General features: G+C 36.2%; 1 protein-coding gene across 10 annotated transcripts in view; it reads right to left on the reverse strand.

The window, feature by feature from the left end:
* The window catches only part of REV3L (REV3 like, DNA directed polymerase zeta catalytic subunit), a 193,136-nt gene that overhangs the window by 84,317 nt on the left and 83,761 nt on the right, over positions 1-25,058 (reverse strand). For 7 of the 10 annotated variants that reach the window (XR_010157764.1, XR_010157763.1, XR_010157765.1 and 4 more), the window contains exons 5-12: positions 18,056-18,152; positions 15,261-15,355; positions 14,290-14,394; positions 13,184-13,268; positions 12,948-13,099; positions 3,918-4,037; positions 2,570-2,807; positions 291-433 (exon numbers count right to left, since the gene is read on the reverse strand). Coding sequence is in view for 6 of the 10 variants with exons in the window: in XM_016956167.4 (XP_016811656.1) it covers positions 291-433; positions 2,570-2,807; positions 3,918-4,037; positions 12,948-13,099; positions 13,184-13,268; positions 14,290-14,394; positions 15,261-15,355; positions 18,056-18,152 (1,035 nt within the window). In the remaining 4 variants the exon portion in view is untranslated. The remainder of the gene's footprint in view (positions 1-290; positions 434-2,569; positions 2,808-3,917; positions 4,038-12,947; positions 13,100-13,183; positions 13,269-14,289; positions 14,395-15,260; positions 15,356-18,055; positions 18,153-25,058) is intronic. The other 3 variants (XM_003950901.6, XM_063812636.1, XM_063812637.1) reach the window with 1 other exon arrangement.

Consider the following 25,058-nt stretch of genomic DNA (forward strand, 5'->3'; position numbering starts at 1 on the left):
CACTGCAGCCTCAAACCCTTGGGCTCAAGTAAGCCTCCCACCTCAGCCTCCTGAGTAGCTGGGACTACAGGCATGCATCACTATGCTGGGCTAATTTTTTTAGTTTTTTAGAGACAGGGTCCCACTATGTTGCCTAGGCTGGTCTCGAACTCCTGAATTCAAGTGATCCTCTCACCTTGGACTCCCAGAATGCTGGGATTACAGGTGTGAGCCAGAGCGCCTAGCCTCAAAATCAAATACATTTTTAGATCCTGAATAACCAATTTCTCACAGTAGACTTGTTTACTTACCACTATTTTCATCTGCAGTTCCATCTAACTGAGGTATAGAAAGACTGGCTAGAAGCAAACTGTTATCACTCCATTCCATTTCTTCTCCTGAAGATGAGTCATCATCTTCAGTTGAACTTCTGTGGGTATTTCTGCACAGTGATCTGGAGAACATTAAAATTCACTGGTGAGCATGATCATTAGAAAAGACCATCTCAGATGCAAATAATGCATCTAAGGTAACTCTATAATAATGTATCTAAGTTAACTATAATAATGTATCTAAGTTACTCTATAGTAAAACAATACAAAAAATCTGAAAATTGTAACTTCTAGAAAAGCATATTTACTTTGCTTTATTAACATGTCTTACTATAGTAACTTACAAAGAGTTATTATAGTTAGACTTCATAATCCCTTTCATGTGAGCTAAAATACACCACAATTCCTGCATTCTGAATTGGAAGAAACAAGAATAAAAAGATGAGTGAAGGGGCATTGAGGTCAGGGCTGAAGAGAAAATGCTGAAGGAGAGAGGGTAATAGGAAGTAGTAAAGGTGTTCAGTCAACCTGACAATAACTACAAAGGGTTACTGAGAAATTCAGATGGACAGTGAAGTCCAGTCTTTAAGTTTCATCTCATATTGGTATTAACTTGATGTTTTCCCTTTCAATTGAATGGGCAAACTTTTTTCCTATCCATACCCAATTTTTTCTTTCACTAATCTCAACAATTTGAAATTATTATTATTTTATTATACTTATTATACTGGAACTGTTTTTCCATTAAGCCTTTCCAAATCACAGTTTATCAAAAAAATCAGTCCCTTAAGAGCTGAAAGAGGTATCAGAGGTCTAGTCCAACTTTCTACCCAATGCGAAAACCTGATTTTTAACGAACCTGACACAATCTCTGTTTTTACATAATCTGTATAAGGGGCTTGCTGTCTCACAGGGCAATCTTTCCACTGTTAATGGCTTTAATTATTCATAGTTGTCTTCTTGTAATACACAAACTCTTTCAACTTCCATACATGATTCCTATTTTGTTCTCTGTAGCTATACAGAGCAGGTTGATGTCATTTTCCACATGATAATCTTTAAAATACATAAAGGCATTTCTCATTCATCTTGTAATTTTAATTAGATCAAACATTCTCCATTCAAAAGTTCTTCAAAAGTGACAATGCTCACAGATCCTTCTAGTTTTCTTCCTCTTCTTTCCCTTTCCTTTTTCAGTATTCTTAAAATATGGTACTCAGCACAGAATATAATATCCAATATAAAGAGTAGAATTAACTAAACCCTTTTCTAGACACCATGCTTCTACTATTCAATCACTCTCTAATATATGTGTACAAAATGTTTAGGTTTGTTTTCCCAAGGTTAAACTGGGCATGGTTTTCACCAAATTGGTTCAGCCACTGAACATACAAACATAAATTTAATCATAGGATTGACTATGCCTATTATTACAGCAGTGACAATGTTAGAGGAAAGAATTTAACATCACATCTGGAGATTTCTATATCTGATTTATTAAGTAGAAAAATAAAAACTTTCATCATATACATGTAAACACTGAATTTATGGATTAACCTGTTTCACCTTTCAGTGATGGCTTTGGGTTGGAAATTTCAAATACAGACTAAAAAAGTTCTAATCTAGCCTATAGAAGTTTAAAGGAGAGGCATACTCAGTCTTTCAGGCTCATAGGCCTAGATTTTTCTATACACAGAGCATATAACTAAAGGGCAGACTCAAACCAATCAAGTTCACAGAGACTGATTTAGAAAACCACAACACCAACTTATTCATTTATTTTGAGAAACAAACCACAACACCAGTGTTTGCTTCTTAGTCTTTTATTTATTTGTTTTTAACCTTAGTTCCCTTAGTCTAATCAGAGCCCAAAACCATACCCTGTCTTCAGGCTGACTCTATACATTGTTGTTCTGATACTCAACAGTTCAACTATCACAGGGCATTCTTTTTCTTAAGTTCTAAGATAAGAAGGCACTTCAATTTTGCTCCATTTATCACTCACATATGTTAATACTGTGTATATAAATGGATAACTTCTAAAAGTTAGGTTAATCTTTTAAAATGTAGCAAAACTTTATTTTGCTTGGAATATGGAGTATACGCCATATGAAAAACAGATCACTAAAGGGGAATTTTAAAACATCAATTTAGTTCATAAGGTATTTTATATCATGAACAATAGTAATAAATAATTTCTGATTGAAGGACAATAATGATAAAAGTTAATAAAACAACTGCAATAACTAAAAAATTACCTCTTTTTGGCACAATGTTCTTCAATATTGCTGTCCCATCTCTGGGACATCACCAAACTAAGCTCCATTTCCTCTTTTTCAATCTGTGGTTCATTTTCTTCATCATCACTATTTTGTGGATATTTATTATTTCCAAAGGAGCGACATGGTGATGGCATCCTATTTCTTTCCCCCCGATATCCATCACTTTCCAAACCAGCAAGAAGATGTACCAGAGCCTCATCAGGACTACTGTCCACTATAAAACAAGTACAATAATCACCAACAAATAAGTTTTCTCTTTTTTTTTTTTTTTTGACATGGAGTCTTGCTCTCTCACCCAGGCTGGAGTTGGAGTGCAGTGGCGTGATCTAGGCTCACTGCAAGCTCTGCCTCCTGGGTTCATGCCATTCTCCTGCCTCAGCCTCCCGAGTAGCTGGGACTACAGGTGCCCACCACCACACCTGGTTAATTTTTTGTATTTTTAGCAGAGATGAGGTTTCAACGTGTTAGCCAGGATGGTCTCGATCTCCTGACCTCGTGATCTGCCTGCCTCGGCCTCCCAAAGTGCTGGGATTACAGGCGTGAGCCACCACGCCCGGCGTGTTTTCTTAATAATCCAACAATTCAGATCACTCAGAATAAAATAACAACATCATAGATACTGGCACAGGCTGAAAGAATACAGTTGGTACAAAGGCTCAGGTGTTGAGGTAGCTCTCCTATCAAAGTTGATCCTTGGACCACCTGCATTAGAGTAATTTAGGGACATTATTAAAATAACATTGTTGTGTGCTCTAGCCAGGGCTGCCTGGGACTGCACAGGGTCTTGGCCGTGGGTACAGCTCAGCACTGTCAGCCCCTAGTTGGGAGGCCTTGCCAGGGAAGGCTGGCAGTGGCTGCAGGAAGCCTGAGATGCCACTCAAGGGGAGGCCACTGAAGGACTGGTTGAGTGCAGCCCTGGCCAGTGAGATGAGGAGGCTGGGACCACGGCCCTAGCCACCCGTGTTTCCTCCGGTGAAATTTGTGATACTCACCAAGAAAGAACCACTTATGGTGTTTTAGTAATGTACTGAACTTTGCAAAATATTAATTCAAAATAAATGCATTTTCCTTCTTAAGTAATACGGTTTTCCGTGAATCAAAGTACAGTTTAGAAAACTATTTTCTTTCACAAATTTTTTTAAGCTGTATAGAAAAAAAGCAAAGCTACTTGATTTAATGCAAGGTTTCATTTTCATATTCAGTAGAGTGTTTACTGAACATGCAACATTTACCTCTTCAAGTCAATAAAAAAAAAATGCCTCTTCACAACACACATTTTCTCTGAATTACAATACTGAATATTTATGGTAGCACTGTTACTTACTGAAAACAGGTGACTCACTCAGTCTTTGGGTCAAAGGCTGAAAAGTCTGACTATTTTCCATAAGGTTCAAAATTGCTTCTTCATTAATAAGAGCTTCTTCCACTTTGTGTCTAGTGTGACCTTAATTTGACAAAGAATAAAAAAAATGAAGCAATGGCCTAAATCCAAAATTTATCATTTAGAATTCGTGTAAATTTGGAAGCATTACCATATAAACCTATTTTAAATTTCAAAATGTTAATGATGCATGCCAAATAAAAACATAATAAAAAGCCACAGAAATATTTAACTAGTCACATGGATTTATCAAAACAAACACTGAATCTATAAATCACCAAATATTTATAACCTCTTTAATCCTACTTAATGTGTGTAGTTATATTACTCTGATAAAAATCACTGCATATTCAAATATATAAAGTGAAAAGGAAAGATAAACTATCTTATTTGAATACTAAAATTCTTTATTCTCTATGGTTCAAAAACAACAAATTTAGAATAAATGTTTTTGAACTCTTCTAAGAAAAAAAAAATTGACAGTGCTCATTATTTGACACATGTGTATTGGACTCTCTTTTGAATGCATAAAAAATAAAGAGCTTAGTGTAATCCCTAATGGGGCGTGTGTTGGTTTTTCATGCCTGTTTGTGAACTGTAGTTGTGGTTTCCCATTTCATTGCCATAACTGGGCAGAAATAGTTTTTAAGTGCTATAAAAATACAAAGAAATGGTTAAGCAATTAAAAAATTCATTTTACATTATTATTTTTCAGAAAGCTTTCATTATATATCACATTCATTACATTTTCATGATATCAAAAAATATTAGTCCATGTGGCCATATAGAATCCTCCAACAATTGCCGTCCCCTGCAGGAACACCAAACTGAACTACCCACACAAGAAAGCGCCTTCATTAGAATAAAAAATCAGGAGAGCAATCACAGTACTTGGTTTTCACAACATATCAAGGAAAGAGGCAGCGAAGAGGGTAGAAAAGACAGTCGTGAATTGCTGATAGCACCTCCCATCTCTCAGGCAGTGGTCTTGAGGCACGGAGAGAGAAATCTGTGCTTAGGAGAGACAGAACAGAGTGAATATGGGACTTTGCTTTGCATTGGAACTCAGTGCTACCCTGTCACAGTGGAAAGCAACGTCCCTGTCACAGGGGAAAGTGACACGGAATAGAATTTAGCAAGCACCCATGAAGAGAGGATTTGACCAGCCCCAGCCAGAGGGAAACTGCCTATCCCAGCAGTCCAGAACCTGAGTTGCAGCCAGCCTTACTACTATGGGCTAAAGTGCTTTGGGATCCTAAATAAACTTGAAAGCCAGTCTTATCCACAAGGACTGCAATTCTTGGGCAAGTCCCAGTGCTGTGCTGGGCTCAGAGCCAGTAGACTTGGGGTACACACGCCTGGTGAGAGAGTAGCTGGGGCAGCCAAAGAATTACTTGTGTCACCACCCCCCCCCCACCCTTCACAGTCCCAGGCAGCACAACTCGCAGCTCCAGAAGACTCTTTCATTCCACAAGAGGACAGGAGAGGGAGGAGTGAAGAGAACTTTATCTTGCAACTTGGATACCAGCTCAGCCACAGTAGAGGAGGTAGAGTCGTGACACACATATTCCAGGCCCTAACTCCTGGATGACAGCTCTAAACACATCCTGGGCCAGAAGGGAACCTGCTGCCTTGAAGAGAAGGACTCAGACCTGGCAGGGTTCATCACTTGCTCACTAAAGAGCCCTTTGGCCTTGAGTAAACACAACTGACACTCAGGCAGTACTTGCTGCAGGCCTCGGGTGAGACCCAGGGACATGCTGACTTCAGGTGTGACCCAGTGCATTCACAGCACTGGGAAAAATTGAAAGCCCGTTCTCTAAGATCTGGAACAAGACAAGGATGCCTAGTTTCACCACTGTTATTCAACACAGTACTAGAAGTCCTAGTTAGAGTAATCAGACAAAAGAAAGGAATAAATAAAGTGCATCCAAATTGGAAAGGAAGAAGTCGAATTATCCTTATCTGCCGATGGTATGATCTTATATTAGGAAAAACCTATAGACTCCACCAAAAAACAAATTCAGCGAAGTTGCAGGATACAAAATCAACATATGAAAATCGGTAGCATTTCTATATGCCAACAGTGAACAATCTGAATAAGAAACCAAGAAAGTAATCCCATTTACAATAGCTACAAATAAGACACTTAGGAATAAACTTAACCAAGTAAGTGAAACATCCCTACAATGAAAACTATAAAACACTGATGCAAGAAATTGAAGAGTACACCAAAAAATGGAAAAGATATTCCACGTTCATGGATTGGAAGAATCAATACTGATAAAATGTCCATGCCTACCCAGAGCAATCTACAGATTCAATGCAATCCCTATCAAAATACCAATGATATTCTTCACAGAAACAGAAAAAAAAATCCTAAAATTTATATGGAACCACAAAAGATCCCGAATAACCAAAGCTACTCTGAGCAAAAAGAACAAAACTGGAGGTCACATTACCTGACTTCAAATTATACTACAGAGCTATAGTAATCAAAACGGCATGATACTGGCATAAAAACAGGCACACAGACCAATGGAATAGAGAACCCTGAAATAAATTCATGACTACAGTGAACTCGTTTTCGATGAAGGTGCCAAGAACGTACCTTGGGGGAAAGAACAATTTCTTAGATAAATGGTGCTGAGACATTGGATATCTACATGCAGAAGAATGAAACTAGACCCTGATCTCTCACCATATTCAGAAATTAAATCAAAATGAATTAAAGACTTAAATCTAAGACTCCAACTATGAAAATACTAAAAGAAAACATTGGGGAAACTCTCTAGAATATTGGTCTGAGCAAAGATTTTTTGGGAAATATCCCCAAAGCACAGGCAATCAAAGCAAAAGTAGACAAATGGGATCATATCAAGTTATTATACAAAGCTTCTGCACAGCAAAGGAAACAATCAACAAAGTGAAGAGACAACCCACAGAATGGGAGGAAATATCTGCAAACTATCCATCTGACAAGGGATTAATAACCAAAATATATATAACTCAATAGTAAAAAATCTAATAATCCAATTAAAAAATGGGCAAAAGATCTGAACAGACATTTCTCAAAAGAAGATATACAAATGGCAGACAGGTGAAAAGATGCTCAACATCACTGATCATCAGATAAATGAAAATCAAAATTACAATGAGAAATCATCTCACCCTAGTAAAAATGGCTTTTATCCAAAAGACAGGCAATAATGAATGCTGGCAATGATGTGGAGGAAAGGGAACTCTCGTACACTGTTGGTAGAAATGTAAATTAGTACAGCCACTATGGAGAACAGTATGAAGGTTCCTTAATAAACTAAAGATAGAACTACCATATAATCCAGCAATCTCTCTACTCGGTATTTATCCAAAGGAAATGAAATTGGTATGTCGAGTTGAAGAGATATCTGCACTCCCATGTTTATCACAGTCCTATTCACAACAGCCAAGATTTGGAAGCAATCTAAGTGTCCATCAACAGATGAATGGATAAAGAAAATGTGGTACATTTACATAATGGAGTACTACTCAGCCATAAAGAGAATGAGATCATGCCATTTCCAACAACATGGATAGAAGTGGAGGACATCATGTTATGTGAAATATGCCAGGCACAGAAAGACAAACTTTGCATGTTCTCACTCACTTGTCGGGGCTAATTAATAATTTAAACAATGGAACTCAAGGAGATAAGAGAGTAGAATGATGGCTGCCAGAAGCTAGGAAGGGTAGTAGGGTGGGGTGGGGAAGTGGGGATGGTTAATGAGTACAAAAAAATAGAAGGAATAAGATCTAGTATTTGATAGCACAATACGATGACTACAGTCAACAATAATCTATTGTATATTAAAAAATAACTAAAAGTATAATTGGAATGTTTGTAACACAAAGAAATATATGCTTGAGGTTATGGATACCCCATTTATCCTGATGTGGTTATTGCATTGTATGCCTGTATAAAAATCTCTCATGTACCCCATAAATATATATGTCTACTATGTACCCACAAAAATTAAAAAAAATTTAAAAGTAAAATGTAAAATTTCAAATGCATTAAAGACCTAAATGTGAAAAACCAAACTGTAAGCACACGTAAGCCTTAAAATGAATACTTAAGAGAAAATTTTCATTACATCAGGGTAGGGAAGGTCTCATAAATCACATACCAAAACTAAACCATAAAGGAATATTGGTAAACTTGACGTTAAAACTGAAGACATGTAAAACCCCAAGGATAACTTTTTTTTTTTAATGGGGGGAAAAGAAGTTAACTTTTTTTTTTGAAGATTTTTATAAGATAAGCCTAGATGGAGAGAAAACATCTCTACAATAAGTATAACTGATAAAGACTTAATATCTAGAAAATATGAAGAACTCCTACAAATAAGAAAAAGACAAATGACTCAATAGAAAATAAGCACAAAATGTAATTCACAAACAGAGAAACCCAAATGGCCTTTAAAGATGCTCAAATTCATTAGTAATTAGGAAATGCAGATTAAAATGCAGAGACACTATTTCAAAGAATCAGAGCAGCAAATTTTTTACATCTATTATTTTATCCTTATTATTTGATGCTATCAAATGTTGAGGCTTTGCTTGCCTAGTAAAATTGCGTATGATACAATGTGACTTCTGAGTAAAACTTTTATTATTGTCTTGTTTACTAACCATGTATAAGCTAACTGCATTATAGAAAAACTGTTAGAACAGATGCTATCTAGGTAGAGTACAATGCATACACCCTAACATTCAGCAACTCACTCTTCTACATGTGTTTGGTAGAGAAGCTCCTGCACATAGCCATAAGGAGACAGATGTAGCACTAAGTGCAAAAGTAAAGACCATCTAATACTTGTAGAGAAATAGCTAACGTTGTTTAGTCTTAAAATGGAACAGTCATCAGCAGCTAAAATGAATGAACAAGGATAAATTTCAAAGTTATAATGTTGACATAAAAGATGCTCGACATCAGTAGTAATGAGGGTAACGAAAATTAAAACCACAGTAGGATTCTATTTCACACACTAGGATGGCTACATTAAAAAAAGACAGACAATAACAAGTGTTAGTGAGGATGTAGAGCCAGAGAAACTCTCATATATTGCTGGTGGGAAAGTAAAACATTGCTGTCACTTTAAAAACAGCTTGGGAGTTTATTTAAAAATTAAACACAAATATACCACATGCCCTAGTAATTCTTTTGCTTGGCAGAGGTAATCTTTTTAGTGAAGTTTATTCTTAAACTGTTTCATTTGTTACTATTGATATCATTTTACAACTTTATGATATTTATCCTAAAAGTTATGCTTTACTGCTTATAACAGCACTATTTTTTTTTTTTTTGAGATGGAGTTTTGCTCTGTTGCCCAGGCTGGAATGCAGTGGCATCATCTTGGCTTACTGCAACCTCCACCTCCCGGGTTCAAGCCATTCTCCTGCCTCAGCCTCCTGAGTAGCTGGGATTACAGGTGTGCGCCACCACGCCCGGCTAATTTTTGTATTTTTAGTAGAGACAGAGTTTCATCATGTTGGCCAGGCTGGTTGCCAACTCCTGACCTCAGGTGATCCGCCTGCTTCAGCCTCTCAAATTGCTGAGATTACAGGCAGGAGCCACTGCTCCTGGCCAGCAGCACTATTCTTACCAGGCAAAAGTGAAAATAACTCAAATGCTGATCAACTGATAAATGGATTAACAAAATGTGGTATCTCCATACATACTGATAGATACTACAACTTGTATAAAACTTGAAAGTATTATGCTAAGTAAAAGAAGCCAGACACAAAAGACTATATATTGTATGGTTTCACTTACATAATATACAGTATCTAGACAAGGCCCATGTATTATTAGTGGTTACTTGGGGTTTGAGGTGGAAATAGGCATAACTGCAAATGGACACAAGGGATCCTGTGGACTGATGGAAACATTCTAAAACTGGATTGTGGAGACGTTTGCACAACTTTGTAAATTTACTGTAAATCATTGAATTATACGCTTAAAATGACTGAATTTTATGTTATATAAATTAAACTTCAAGCTGCTTAAAAATATAATGCTGAGTGAAAAAAGCAAGTTGCTTCATCTATGCCAAGCAAAACATCATTTACGTAAAATTTAAAACTTAAAACTGGTACCGTTCCTTCTGAAACTATTCCAATCAATAGAAAAAGAGGGAATCCTCCCTAACTCATTTTATGAGGCCAGCATCATTCTGATACCAAAGCCGGGCAGAGACACAACCAAAAAAGAGAATTTTAGACCAATATCCTTGATGAACATTGATGCAAAAATCCTCAATAAAATACTGGCAAACCGAATCCAGCAGCACATCAAAAAGCTTATCCACCATGATCAAGTGGGCTTCATCCCTGGGATGCAAGGCGGGTTCAATATACGCAAATCAATAAATGTAATCCAGCATATAAACAGAGCCAAAGACAAAAACCACATGATTATCTCAATAGATGCAGAAAAAGCCTTTGACAAAATTCAACAACCCTTCATGCTAAAAACTCTCAATAAATTAGGTATTGATGGGACATATTTCAAAATAATAAGAGCTATCTATGACAAACCCACAGCCAATATCATACTGAATGGGCAAAAACTGGAAGCATTCCCTTTGAAAACTGGCACAAGACAGGGATGCCCTCTCTCACCACTCCTATTCAACATAGTGTTGGAAGTTCTGGCCAGGGCAATCAGGCAGGAGAAGGAAATAAAGGGTATTCAATTAGGAAAAGAGGAAGTCAAATTGTCCCTGTTTGCAGACGACATGATTGTTTATCTAGAAAACCCCATCATCTCAGCCCAAAATCTCCTTAAGCTGATAAGCAACTTCAGCAAAGTCTCAGGATACAAAATCAATGTACAAAAATCACAAGCATTCCTATACACCAACAACAGACAAACAGAGAGCCAAATCATGAGTGAACTCCCATTCACAATTGCTTCAAAGAGAATAAAATACCTAGGAATCCAACTTACAAGGGATGTGAAGGACCTCTTCAAGGAGAACTACAAACCACTGCTCAAGGAAATAAAAGAGGATACAAACAAATGGAAGAACATTCCATGCTCATGGGTAGGAAGAATCAATATCGTGAAAATGGCCATACTGCCCAAGGTAATTTACAGATTCAATGCCATCCCCATCAAGCTACCAATGACTTTCTTCACAGAATTGGAAAAAACTACTTTAAAGTTCATATGTAACCAAAAAAGAGCCCGCATCGCCAAGTCAATCCTAAGCCAAAAGAACAAAGCTGGAGGCATCACACTACCTGACTTCAAACTATACTACAAGGCTACAGTAACCAAAACAGCATGGTACTGGTACCAAAACAGAGATATAGATCAATGGAACAGAACAGAGCCCTCAGAAATAACGCCACTTCCCTACAACTATCTGATCTTTGACAAATCTGAGAAAAACAAGCAATGGGGAAAGGATTCCCTGTTTAATAAATGGTGCTGGGAAAACTGGCTAGCCATATGTAGAAAGCTGAAACTGGATCCCTTCCTTACACCTTATACAAAAATCAATTCAAGATGGATTAAAGATTTAAACGTTGGACCTAAAACCATAAAAACCCTAGAAGAAAACCTAGGCATTACCATTCAGGACATAGGCGTGGGCAAGGACTTCATGTCCAAAACACCAAAAGCAATGGCAACAAAAGCCAAAACTGACAAATGGGATCTAATTAAACTAAAGAGCTTCTGCACAGCAAAAGAAACTACCATCAGAGTGAACAGGCAACCTACAACATGGGAGAAAATTTTCGCAACCTACTCATCTGACAAAGGGCTAATATCCAGAATCTACAATGAACTCAAACAAATTTACAAGAAAAAAACAAACAACCCCATCAAAAAGTGGGCGAGGGACATGAACAGACACTTCTCAAAAGAAGACATTTATGCAGCCAAAAAACACATGAAAAAATGCTCATCATCACTGGCCATCAGAGAAATGCAAATCAAAACCACTATGAGATATCATCTCACACCAGTTAGAATGGCAATCATTAAAAAGTCAGGCAACAACAGGTGCTGGAGAGGATGTGGAGAAATAGGAACACTTTTACACTGTTGGTGGGACTGTAAACTAGTTCAACCATTGTGGAAGTCAGTGTGGCGATTCCTCAGGGATCTAGAACTAGAAATACCATTTGACCCAGCCATCCCATTACTGGGTATATACCCAAATGACTATAAATCATGCTGCTATAAAGACACATGCACACGTATGTTTATTGCGGCATTATTCACAATAGCAAAGTCTTGGAACCAACCCAAATGTCCAACAATGATAGACTGGATTAAGAAAATGTGGCACATATACACCATGGAATACTATGCAGCCATAAAAAATGATGAGTTCATGTCCTTTGTAGGGACATGGATGAAACTAGAAACCATCATTCTCAGTAAACTATCGCAAGAACAAAAAACCAAACACCGCATATTCTCACTCATAGGTGGGAATTGAACAATGAGATCACATGGACACAGGAAGGGGAATATCACACTCTGGGGACTGTGGTGGGGAGGGGGGAGGGATAGCATTGGGAGATACACCTAATGCTAGATGACGAGTTAGTGGGTGCAGCGCACCAGCATGGCACATGTATACATATGTAACTAACTTGCACAATGTGCACATGTACCCTAAAACTTAAAGTATAAAAAAAAAAAAAAAAAAAAAACTTAAAACAATGGTATATATGGTGGGCAAACATTATAAGAAAATATAAAATTATATATGGTAACAGTTTGCACTAACTTCAGGATACTGCTTACCTTTAGAGATGTAGAAAGGGTGACAGAATGGGAGAAATTTTTGCTATATCCACAATATTTATTTCATAGGGAAAAAAATCCCTAGCAAACTCAATCAAATATTAACATCTCAGTGCTAGATATCTGTTCTAGTAGTTTCTGTATACATGAAAAGAAAATCTTACCTTTGCTTGACTCTTTGTCTTTGTGAACTTCTACCATATTGGCTGGTGTACACTGAAGCATTTCAGGAGACAGAACCTCAGAGTGCAATGTTAACTCAGCAGAGAACTCCTGGGATCCATCGTTGTAGTCCACAGATCCTGATAATGTTCTGCTTAATTAAAACATATCCTTTATAACAGACTAGATAACAAAGGAATAAAATTAGTTCTGAGATCTATAATAAATAACCACTTACACAGAGAAATCATTCTGTTTGAGAATTTCCTGAAGTCTCTTCTGAAATTTTTTTTCACTTTCTGTTGCTGGCACAAACCTGTGATCTTTGAATTTTAAAAGTGCATTAAAAAATGTAAATAGCAAATGAATGAAATATTTTCCCTTCTCCTAAACTAGCTTTAAAAATGGTGGCAATTTCCTATCTTTCTCTAGATATACATAATACAACCTAACTGTAGTTTTACCATAGAATCACACAAAAGAGAAACGGTTGTTACTAAAGTTATAAAATTAGGCACTTAAGTCAGTTCAAGATTAAGTTCTATAATTATAATCTAAATCTAAAACAGAAAAATTGTTCTCTACCTATAAATATATTGTATCCTAAAGCTAAAAATTTTCCCCTTATAAAATATATTTCTATTTTTAAAAGTATAAAAGGCACTCAAAGTTTATCAAAACATTTTTAGTGCCTAAGATATAACAATTTTAATTGAACTTCAATATAGGCTTACTGCTGTATTTTGAAATAATATATCTGCCTTTTGAATGATGTCGTTCATTCTTTTACCTTTATTTTTAAAACTGTTGTATCCATGGTATTATCTAAACCCCCTCGAATTCTTTTTGAATGTGGCACCATTTAGCAATAAATGTTTCTTTAGAGCTGTACATATTGAACAAAGTGAGAGCTTATATGACATACTCAGAAAATAAACTGTGGGCAGCATTTCAATGGCTACATTTTCAAAGCTTAATGTATTAAACAGTGTTTCTAAGTTGAGATTCATGATCTTCTGTGAGTTTTCTATAGCTCATTTGGAAATACAGAGGGCTAGAACATACTAGAGAATGAAAACAAAAAAGCGAGGCAAGAGGACAAGGTACATTAAAAACAAAGAACAGTAAAAACGTCAACTTCTTACAAAGAGATAATAAGCGACAATTGGAGACAGCTGTAAAGATAAATAGTGGCTGTACAGCAATGACAACAAGAAAAATACATACAAAATATAAAGGTCATTTGAAAAGTAAAATCTAATGTCAAAGGAACAACTCAATGACAAACTTTTCCATTAAAGTACTTGATTTAAAAGAATAATCAGAGCACTATTAGGTGTATACCTTGTGACTCAGGTTGGCTCATTTGAGAAGTTTCATTTCTGTTTCTTCGCCGTTGCTTTTCATCTTCCCATATGGCCTGTAGACCAGGGTTTCCACCAATTTGAGCTGTAATCACAATAATACTTCAATACTACAGGGTCAAAGTAAGAAATGCCTAAAAAATCTAAACTTTTCTTTAACAAATACTGCCTTTAAAAAAACCAATCACATATTTTGTGTAATAAAGTGGACAAATTATCCCAACCTACACTTACTATGTTACTCCTTTTTTAGTTTTCTTCCTAGTGGTTCCCCAAAATCCAGCAAGTGAATACAATTCAAACATCTGATGATAGTCAATAGACCTAAGAGTCCCCTTGCTGATATATAATATGAAAATTAAGAAATTAAAAGGCACAGTACTTTAAATTGCTTTATATTAGCTAATTTTATTTAGTGTCACACTTATTTTAGTATAATCTATTCAAATATAGTCATTTGGACAAAAATATAAACAAAAAATTAATACCTCATCAGAAGTATAGAAGCAATCTTCATAACATTTTGTATCCTCCTTCTATAATATCTTAGTTTCCTCGTAAAGTTTTCTTTCCTACTTTTTCTATTCTACTTTGGTCATTAATTTTTTTTTTTTTTTTTTGAGATAGAGTCTTGCTCTATCACCAGGCTGGAGTGCAGTGGTGCGATCTTGGCCCACTGCAACCTCCGCCACCCGGGCTCAAGTGATTCCCCTGCCTCAGCCTCCCGAGTAGCTGGGACTACAGACGTGTGCCACCACGCTCAGCTAATTTATTTTGTATTTTAGTAGAGACGGGGTTTCACCATGTTGGCCAGGATGGTCTCGATCTGACCTCATGATCCACCCACCTTGGCCTCCCAAAGTGCTGGGATTACAGGCGTGAGCCACCACACCCGGCCGGTCATTAATTTTAAAAAATAAAAACATATATTAAGAATAATTGTGTATGAACCTTCAATGTCCAGACGATTTAAGATATCAGCAGCTACAGCATCCACTTCTAATTCACATGTACTCTGTGGTTCAACACCTTCCAATATTAAAGAGCTGCAATTAAAGGATATAAAAAACATAATAATTATGTGAGAGCAAACTTTCTAACATTTTTCTTACTTATACAATTATCTTACGTTTAGCTTGTACCCAGAAAACCTGATATATTAATTCACAATTATTCATGACAAAATTGATACTTTATATGTATATATAATGAAAAATAGGATGAGAAAAATACAAAACATATTATACTGACTACCCTAGATCCTTTTGAAGTAAATTCTACGTATTTTGGTTCATTACATTTTATATAAAAGGAATATAAAATGTTTTAGCATATGGTTATACCCGGGGCAGAATGGGATAGGATAATATAAAAACCTCAGAGGAATGCATAAAAAACCATACACATATGAAATCAGTTGCCTAGAGACATCTTTTTCAGTATTCAAAAAACAAGGGAGAACATGCAATAAGAGATAAGGGAAGGTGAGCACACTGAGAAATGGGCAAATGATATTCACCATTCTTCCTGCCCTCAACTACTGCTGAGATAGGGAATACTTTAAAATTCTTCATAACTACAGAACTGATAAAATGTATGAATGATCAACAGTGGGATCATAGCTAGGAAAAGTAATGATACCACCAGGTCATTAATTTTTATGAGAACTACAAAGGATTGTTTCCCAGTCAGGATCTTTGACTCAAAAGCATTTGCTTTTCATCAGTGCCCCAAAAGAGAAGATAAAGAAGACACCACATAATTGACCCTACTTAACAGAATGAAGAGATAACATCTAGTGTGGATCCTAGTTTACTCATTCCAAAATTTAGGCCTTGTACAAAAATGGACACCAAGTGGAAAAGGGGAGATCCTTAATTTTACTACAAAGTGGTTGATGACATATTTCATTAACTTTTGATTTGAAACACTTTGGTATTTTTTTTTTTTTTTTGAGATGGAGTCTCGCTCCATCGCCCAGGCTGGAGTGCACTGGTGCGAACTCAGCTCACCTCAACCTCCACCTCCCAGGTTCAAGCGATTCTCCTGCCTCAGCTTCCCAAGTAACTGGGAATACAAGCATGTGACATCATGCAGAGTTAATTTTTGTATTTTTAGTACAGAAGGGGTTTCACCATGTTGGCCAGGCTGGTCTTGAACTCCTGACCTCAAGTGATCTGCCTACCTCGGCCTCCCAAAGTGCTGGAATTACAGGTGTGAGCCATTGCGCCCTGGCCTTGAAACACTTTTTAATGTTTTAAGAAAAACATGTTAGCAAAAACTCATTTTCCATTGTCTATTTTAAAGGAAATTTTGATGGAATATTACATGTTAGTTGTTAAACCACATAATTTTCACAACTCAAATAATATACATATATATGTACTCACAAGTATATATTTAGATGTTCAAACACACGTATCTTTTCACCATTGATAGAGAAGGAATATAATTAGCCAACCTATCATAATATATTCCTTTCTCTTTCAGAAAAAATATTTCTCAATATAGATTGTCAGCTGCGCTTGGTGGCTCATGAATGTGATCCCAGCTTCGGCTTGGGAGGCCAGCCTGAGCAATATAGTGAGACCTCATCTCTACAAAAAATTTTTTTAAATTAGCCAGGCATGGTGCTGCACACCTGTAGTCCCAGATACTTGGGAGGCTGAGCATTATAGTAAGACCTCACCTCTACAAAAATTTTTAAAAACTAGCCAGGCATGGTGTTGCACACCTGTAGTCCTAGATTCTTGGGAGGCTAAGGTGGGAGGATCACTTGAGCCCAGAAGGCGGCGGTCGTAGTAAGCTGAGATTGTGCCACTGAACTCCGGTCTGGGAAACAGCACGAGACCTTGTCTCAACAACAACAAAATGTGAATTGTCCTCTTCATTCATACAATTTAACACACATTGAAGTATCAAATTTAAAAATGTTTATGATCCACAGTTTTCTCATATAAAAAAGTTTTGTAATTTGAAATAATTATGTTGTAAATGTCAAGGATGAATATTCCCGAAGTAGCACATTTGAGAGAAAGGAGGGAAACAATAACCTCAAAAAATATAATCTCACAGTAGAAATTTACAACTTGCCCTTATACAAAACTACTTCAGACATTCAGAACAGGAGGTGTTCCTATGGAGGGGAAGTAGTTTTCAGAATTAAAAATTAGCACCAGTAGACAGAAAATGTATGAGTAAAAAATTTGCATAAGCAAATACATAGCTGCTTTGAAACAGAAAAATCCAAGCATTTGGAATATACTGCCTCCAAAAAAAATCTAATCAATAATGAAACAAATAAATTACAAATTATATTATTCAAAACCAGAGCATGTCAAAATACTTTATTACATATTTAATATTTATAAATTTTAGGGGTTATTAAAAATATTTAGATTTTTGTTTTAAATTACTATTTTATCATAAATGTAATTGTTTTACTTGACAAGTTATAGGATATCAAATTGGAATAGATGATGAAGATGAATGCTGCAGAAAAGTATAACAATATCTACCTTGTATTCCTTTTGTTAATTAGGTAATAACTAGTACATTTTCATGGTTTGTTTTTAAAATCGTTTATTCCTTGTAACACACTAATGTCAAGGTTTGTTTCTGTTAAGTGTATAGATTAAAAAGATCCAATACAATAAAAGGTTAAAATTTAATTATGGTAACCACTGATTTCTGACCACAACTAGGATATATGTAAAATTTTCATTTCCTTTACAACATTAACTAACCTTGGTATTTCATCTTGTTCCCACAGAAATAAAGTATCAGCAAGAGAATTTCCTGATAAATGATTCTTGCAGGATCCAGTTGCATGCAATGTATTACCTAGGAATAGAAAGGTAAAAGGAATAAATTCTACTTTTAATTTTCATATAATTACTTTTTAGAAGGTAAATTTTTTTTTTTTTTTGAGATGGAGTCTCGCTTTGTTGCCCAGGCTGGAGTACAGTGGCGCAATCTCGGCTCACTGCAAGCTCCACCTCCCAGGTTCACGCCATTCTCCTGCCACAGTCTCCCGAGTAGCCTCCAAGCCCGGCAAATTTTTTTTGTATTTTTAGTAGAGACTGGGTTTCACCGTGTTAGCCAGGATGGTCTCGATCTGACCTCGTGATCTGCCTGCCTCGGCCTCCCAAAGTGCTGGGATTACAGGTGTGAGCCACCATGCCCGGCTGGTAAATGTTCTTTAAAAAATTTTATTACTCATAAATTACAGATCCCTTTTTATTGATACATAATATTTGTACATACTCATGGAGCCACATGTGGTATTTTCATACATGCATACAATCTGTAATGACAAAATCAAGGTACTTAGGATGCCATCAGCCCAAACATTATTCACCATTTGTGTCGAGAACATTTCAAATCTTCTCTTCTAGTTATTTTGAAATATATAATATATTGTTGTTAACTACAGTCACTCCTGTATGCTATCAAACACTAGAACTTATTTCGTCTAATTGTATATCTATATCCATTAACCAGCCTGTCTTCGTATCTTCCTGGAACCCTTCCCAGCCTCTAGTTTTTATTTATTTTTTTGACATGACATCTTGCTATGTTGCCCAGATTGGAATCAATCTCCTGGACTCAAGCAATCCTCCTGCCTCAGCCTCCCATGTAGCTGAGACTATAGGGGTGCATCACGACTCCTGGCTAAAGACGAACTTTTTTTAGTTCCCACATCAGTAAGAACATGTGATATTTGTCTTTCTAGGCCTGGCTTATTTCATTTAACATAATGATCTCAATTCTATCCATGTGGCTGCAAATGACAGAATTTCATTTTCATAAAAAATATGGTAGAATATAATTCCATTGTGTATATATACCACATTTTCTTTATCCATTCATCCACTGATGTGCACTTAAGGTTGATTCCGTATCTTGGCTATTATAAATAGTGCTGCAATAAACATGGGGGTGTAGGTTATCTATCTTTGATATATTGAATTGATTTCCTTTCCTTTGGATAAATACCCAGCAGTGGGATTGCTGTATCATATGGTAGTTCTAGTTTTTGGTTTTTGAGAAACCTCCATACTGTTTTGCATAATGGCTGTACTAATTTACATTCCCACCAACAGTGTATAAGAGTTTCCTTTTCCTTGCATCCTCGCCAGCATTTGTTGGTGTCTTTTCCATAACAGCCATTCTAACTGGGGTAAGATGATTGCTTATTGTGGTTTTGATTTGCATCTCCCTGATGATTAGTGATGTTGAACATTTAAAAAATATACCTGCCGGCCATTTGTATGTCTTCTTTTTTGAGAGGTGTCTATTCAGATACAAAACTATTTTTTTTCCTGTTGAGTTCCTTACATATTCTGGAGATTAGTCTCATTTCATGAATGGTTTGCAAATATTTTCTCTCATTCTGTAGGCTGTCTCTTTACTCTGTTGATTGTTTCCTTTGCTGTGCAGAAGCTTTTACACAGTCCCTTTTGTCTATATGCTTTGGTTGCCTGTGCTTTTGAAGTCTTAGCCATAAGACTTTTTCCCAGACCAATGTCCCAGAGTATCTGTCCTACAATTTTTTTTTTTTTTTTTTTTGAGACAGGGTCTCACTGTCATCCAGGCTGGAGTGCAGTGTATGATTATGGCTCACTGCAGCCTTGAGCTTCCAGGCTCAAATGATCCTCCCATCTCAGCCTCCCAAGCTGCTAGGGCAACAGGCATGCGCCATCGTGACTGGCTAATTTGTAGAGATGGGCTTTGACTATCTTGCACAGGCCGGACTCAAATTTCTTGGCTCAAGTGATCCTCCCACCTCAGCCTCCCAAACTGTTGAGATTAGAAGAGTAAGCCACCATGCTCAGCCTATGTGTCTGTTTTTATACCAACACCATGCTGATTTGGTTACTAAAGCTTTCTAGTATTATTTTGCTCAGCCTGTGTGTCCATTTTTATACCAACATCATGCTGATTTGGTTACTAAAGCTTTGTAGTATCATTTTGACCTCAGGTAGTATGATGTCTCCAACTGTTCTTTTTGCTCAGGATTGCTTTGGCTATTTAGGCTCTTTTGTGGTTCCACATGAAGTTTAGAATTTTTTTTCTATTTCCATGAAGAATGTCATTGGTATTTTGATATGAACTGCAATGAATCTTTAGATTTTATTGGAAAATATGGCCATTTTAACAATATTAATGTTTCTGATCCATGAACATGGGATGTCTCCCATTTGTCTATTTCCACTGTCTACTTCAGTTAATTTTATCAGTAATTTCTAGTTTTCCTCCTATACAACCTTTACTTCCTTGGTTAAATTTATTACTATTCTTTTTGGTAGCCATAATAAATGGGATTGTGTTCTTGTTTTCTTTTTCAGCTAGTTGTTATTGGTGCACAGAAATGCTATTGGTGTTTTGTGGGTTTTTAAAAAAAATCTGCAACTTTACTAAATTTATCAGTTCTAAGAGTTTTTTGTTGGAGTCTTCAGGTTTTTCCATATATATCATGTCATCTGTGAAAAAGGGACAATTTGACCTCTTTTTTCCCAATTTGATGTCTTTTATTACCTGATTGCTATGGCTAGAATTTTCAGTACTATGTTGAACAGGAGTGGTAAAAATGGGCATCCTGTCTTCTTCTAGTTCTTAGAGGGCAGGTTTTCAGCTTTTCCCCATTCAGTAAGATGTTAAATGTGGGTTTTTCAGACACGATGTTCATTATTTGAGGTATGATCCTTCTATGATTAACCTGTCAAGAGTTTTTACCATGAAGGGACATTGAATTTTATCAAATAACTTTTCTGTGTTAGCTGAGATGATCATATGGTTTTTGTCCTTCATTCTGTTGATGTGATGTATCACATTTATTGATTTGTATATAATGAACAATCCTTGCACCCCTCAAATAAGTTTTTTTTTGAGACAGGGTCTCACTCTGTCACCCAGGCTTGAGTACAGTGGCATGATCTTGGCTTACTGTAACCTCCGCCTCCTGGGCTCAAGCCATCCTCCTACCTAAGTCTCCCAAGTAGGTGGGACTACAGGTGCATGCCACCATACCCAGCTAATTTTTTAATTTTTTGTAGAGACAGGGTTTCACCATGTTGCCCAGGATGGTCTCAAACTCCTGGGCTCAAGTGATCTACCCACTTCAGCCTTCCAAAGTTCTGGGATTACAGGCATGAGCCACTGTGCCTGGCCCTAGGATAAATTTCACTTGATCATGGTGTATTTTTTTTTTTTATGTTTTGTTGGATTCGATTTGTTAGTATTTTGTTGAGGATTTTTGTGTCTATGTTCATCAGTGATGCTGACCTGTAGTTTTCTTTTTTTGTTGTGTCCTGTCTGATTTTGGTATCAGGATAATGCTGGCTTCATAGAATGAGTTAGGAAGAATTTCCCACTCTTCAAATTTCTAGACTAGTTTGAGAAGAATTGGTGTTAGTTTTTCTTTCTAAGTATGGCAGGATTCAGCAGTAAAGCCATCCAGACCTGGGCTTTTCTTTATTGGGAGACCTTTAAATTACAGATTCAATCTTGTTACTTGTGATTCGTCTGCTCAGGTTTTCTTTTCTAAAAATTTAAAATAGAGACAAGGTCTCACTGTTGCCCAGGCTGGTCTTGACCTCCTGAGCTCAAGCCTTCCTCCCACCTTGACCTTCCAAAATGCTAGGATTGCAGGTGTGAGCCACTGTGCCTGGCCAGGTTTCCTATTTCTTCCTGGTTCAATCTTGGTATGCTGTAATGTGTCCAAAAATGTATACATTCCCTCTAGGTTTCCCAACTTGTTCACATATAGTTGTTCATGATAGTCTCTGATGATCCTCTCTATTTGTTATATAAATTGTAATGTCTCCTTTTTCATGTCTAATTTTATGTATGTCTTCTTTTTTCTTGGTTAGTCTAGCTAGCGATTTATTGATCTTTTCAAAGCACCAGTTTTTCATTTCTCTGATCTTTTGTATTTTTTTTTAGTCTCTATTTTGTTTAGTTCTACTCTGATCTTTATTATTTCTTTTCTTCTTCTAATTTTGGCTTTGTTCTTGCTTTTCTAGTTTCTTAAAGTACATCATTACATTGTTTATTTGAAATCTTTTTTTTGATATAGGCACCTATTGCTATAAACTTACCTCTTAGTACTGTTTTTGCTGTATCTCATAGGTTTTGGTATGTTGTGTTTCCATTTTCATTGGTTTCAAGAAATTTTTTAATTTCCTTCTTAATTTCTTCATTGATCCAATAAAGGTTCAGGAGCATTTTGTTTAATTTCCATGTATTGGTACAGTTTCCAAAGTTTCTCTTTTTATTGGTTTCTAGTTTTATTCCATAGTGGTCAGAAAAGACACTTAATATGATTTCAGTTTTCTAAAATTTGTTGAGACTTGTTTTGTGGCCTAACGTATGATCTTTCCTGGAGAATGTTCCACATGCTGATGAGGAGAATGTGTATTCTGCAACTACTGGATAAAATGTTCTGTAAATGTCTGTTAGGTCCATTTGGTCTAAAGTGCAGTTTATTTATTTATTGAGACAGTGTCTTGTCACTAGGCTGCAGTGCAGTGGTGTGACCACAGTTCACTGCAGCCTCAATTTCCCAGGCATAAGCAATCCTCCTACCTCAGCCTCCTGAGTAGCTGAGACCACAGGTGTACACCACCACACCTGGCTGATTTTTATCTTTTTTGTAAAGATGAGATCTCACTATGTTACCTGAGCTAGTCTCAAATTCCTGGGCTCAAGCAATCCTCCTGCCTCAGCTTCTCAAAGTGTCAGGCTTACAGTGCCCGGCTCTAAAGTAAAGTTTAAATCCAATGTTTCTTTTTTGATTTTCTGTCTAGATTATCTGCCTAATGCTGAGAGTGGGGTGTTGAAGTCCCCAGCTATCACTGTATTGTATTGGCTAGTTGGGGACTTCAACACCCCACTCTCAGCATTGGACAGATGCTAATAATCAAATCTAATAACATTTGCTTTCAATCTAATAATATTTGCTTTATATATGTGGGTGCTCTGGTGTTGGGTGCATACATATTGAGAACTGTTACATCTTTTCAGCACTCTGTATGTTCAGAGAAACTTCTCTAGTAGCAAACTACAGGAATGTTCCCTTTAAGTAAAATAATATATAACTTATGTGACTAGTTACTAAAATTGTATCCTAAAAATTCATATACAGCAAGAAATACATACTCAGTTGAAAAATGAGGATGTTAAAAAAATATAAAATGCTTCTGTGGTGCTCGAAAAATTTGCTCCATTTATTCCTCTTTTACCCATGTGGGGGGAAAAAAAGAAAAAAGAAAAAAAAAATTGTCCCATTTACATACTTTATACACTTCATTTTAACAACTACAGTAATTAGCATCATTTCCATTTCATTTGACCACTGATTATACAACTGAGTGCTGAGGCAAAACTGTATATGTACATATAATATTCAAATTTCTAAATCATTTTCATTTTTGAATGTATTTTACTTTCAAAAGTAAAACTCCATTAACATGTATTATATTAATTTATCAGGTAAAATGAAGTTATGCATACATGTAATACATATATTTACTTACAAGAAGTTTATTGTCAAGTTAAACTGTAATGTGCCTGAGATAACATGATAAAATAAAATAAAATAAATTATTCACTGATTTTGTACATGATTTCAGTATAATCTTTTATCTCATACTAAACAAAAACAAAAACCTGAGGGCTAACTATATGATAAAAGAAGATGTAAATTTTTTTATCATACTGCAATTTCCCTGTTTTTAACTTCCCTTCTACCAAAACTAATTGTGATTTTTGCCATTGAAAGTAATAGCAAAAGCTGCAATTACTTTTCCAACAACCTAATAAATTTCACATGATGCCTTCAAATCTGTAAACACTTCCGATATTCTGAAAAAAAACCCTTCTGAGTACCATTCCAATAATCTAACTTTTATAAATAAAATAAATGGTTTCTGTATATTTGCTAATTCAAACTATTCTTGTGCTTTTTCACCTACTGGAAAAAACTAATTATGAAAATTATCTCCTCTTTCTATATATAATATCTAATGTATATACTCTAGAAACTCTTCCATTCCTCAATCTGTATTAAATTCTTGGTTATACTTGACAATGATAACTAACTTATTATTTTCCCCAGTAACCTTTTTATTTTGGAATAACTTTAGATTTACAGAAAAGTTCCAAGGGTACCACAGAGAGTTTCCATATACCAGACACCTGGTTTTCCTCATTGTTATCATATTATCATGGTATATCTGTCAAAACAAAGAAACTGACACTGGAAGATTACTATTAACTAAACAAAACCTTTTATTTGAATTTCACCAGTTTTTCCACTAATGTCCTCTTTCTGTTCCAGGATCCAATCTAGGACACCACACTGCATTCAGTTGCCATGTCTTTCCAGTCTCCTCTGGTCTATTTATCTGTCTTTCCTTGCTTTTCATGACCTTTGCAGTCATGAGTACTGATGAGATAACCTGTAGGACAACTCCCAATTTGGGTTTGTCTGATGTTTTTCTCATGAGTAGACTGGGGTTACGAGTTTTTGGCAAGAATATCACACAGGCGAAGTACCTTTGTTATCACATCACATGAGGGGGCACATGACACCCACATGACATAATAACTGGTGACATTAAACCTCATCACTTGGTTAAGGTACATCACGTGGTTATAGAGTTTGATGAATGAATAGTCATGTAACCACCAACCCAGGACTGTACAGAATAATTCCTTCACTCTTAAAAAGTTCCCCTGTACATC

The sequence above is a fragment of the Pan troglodytes genome, chromosome 5, assembly GCF_028858775.2.
Source record: "Pan troglodytes isolate AG18354 chromosome 5, NHGRI_mPanTro3-v2.0_pri, whole genome shotgun sequence".
NCBI classification, from domain to species: Eukaryota; Metazoa; Chordata; class Mammalia; order Primates; family Hominidae; genus Pan; species Pan troglodytes.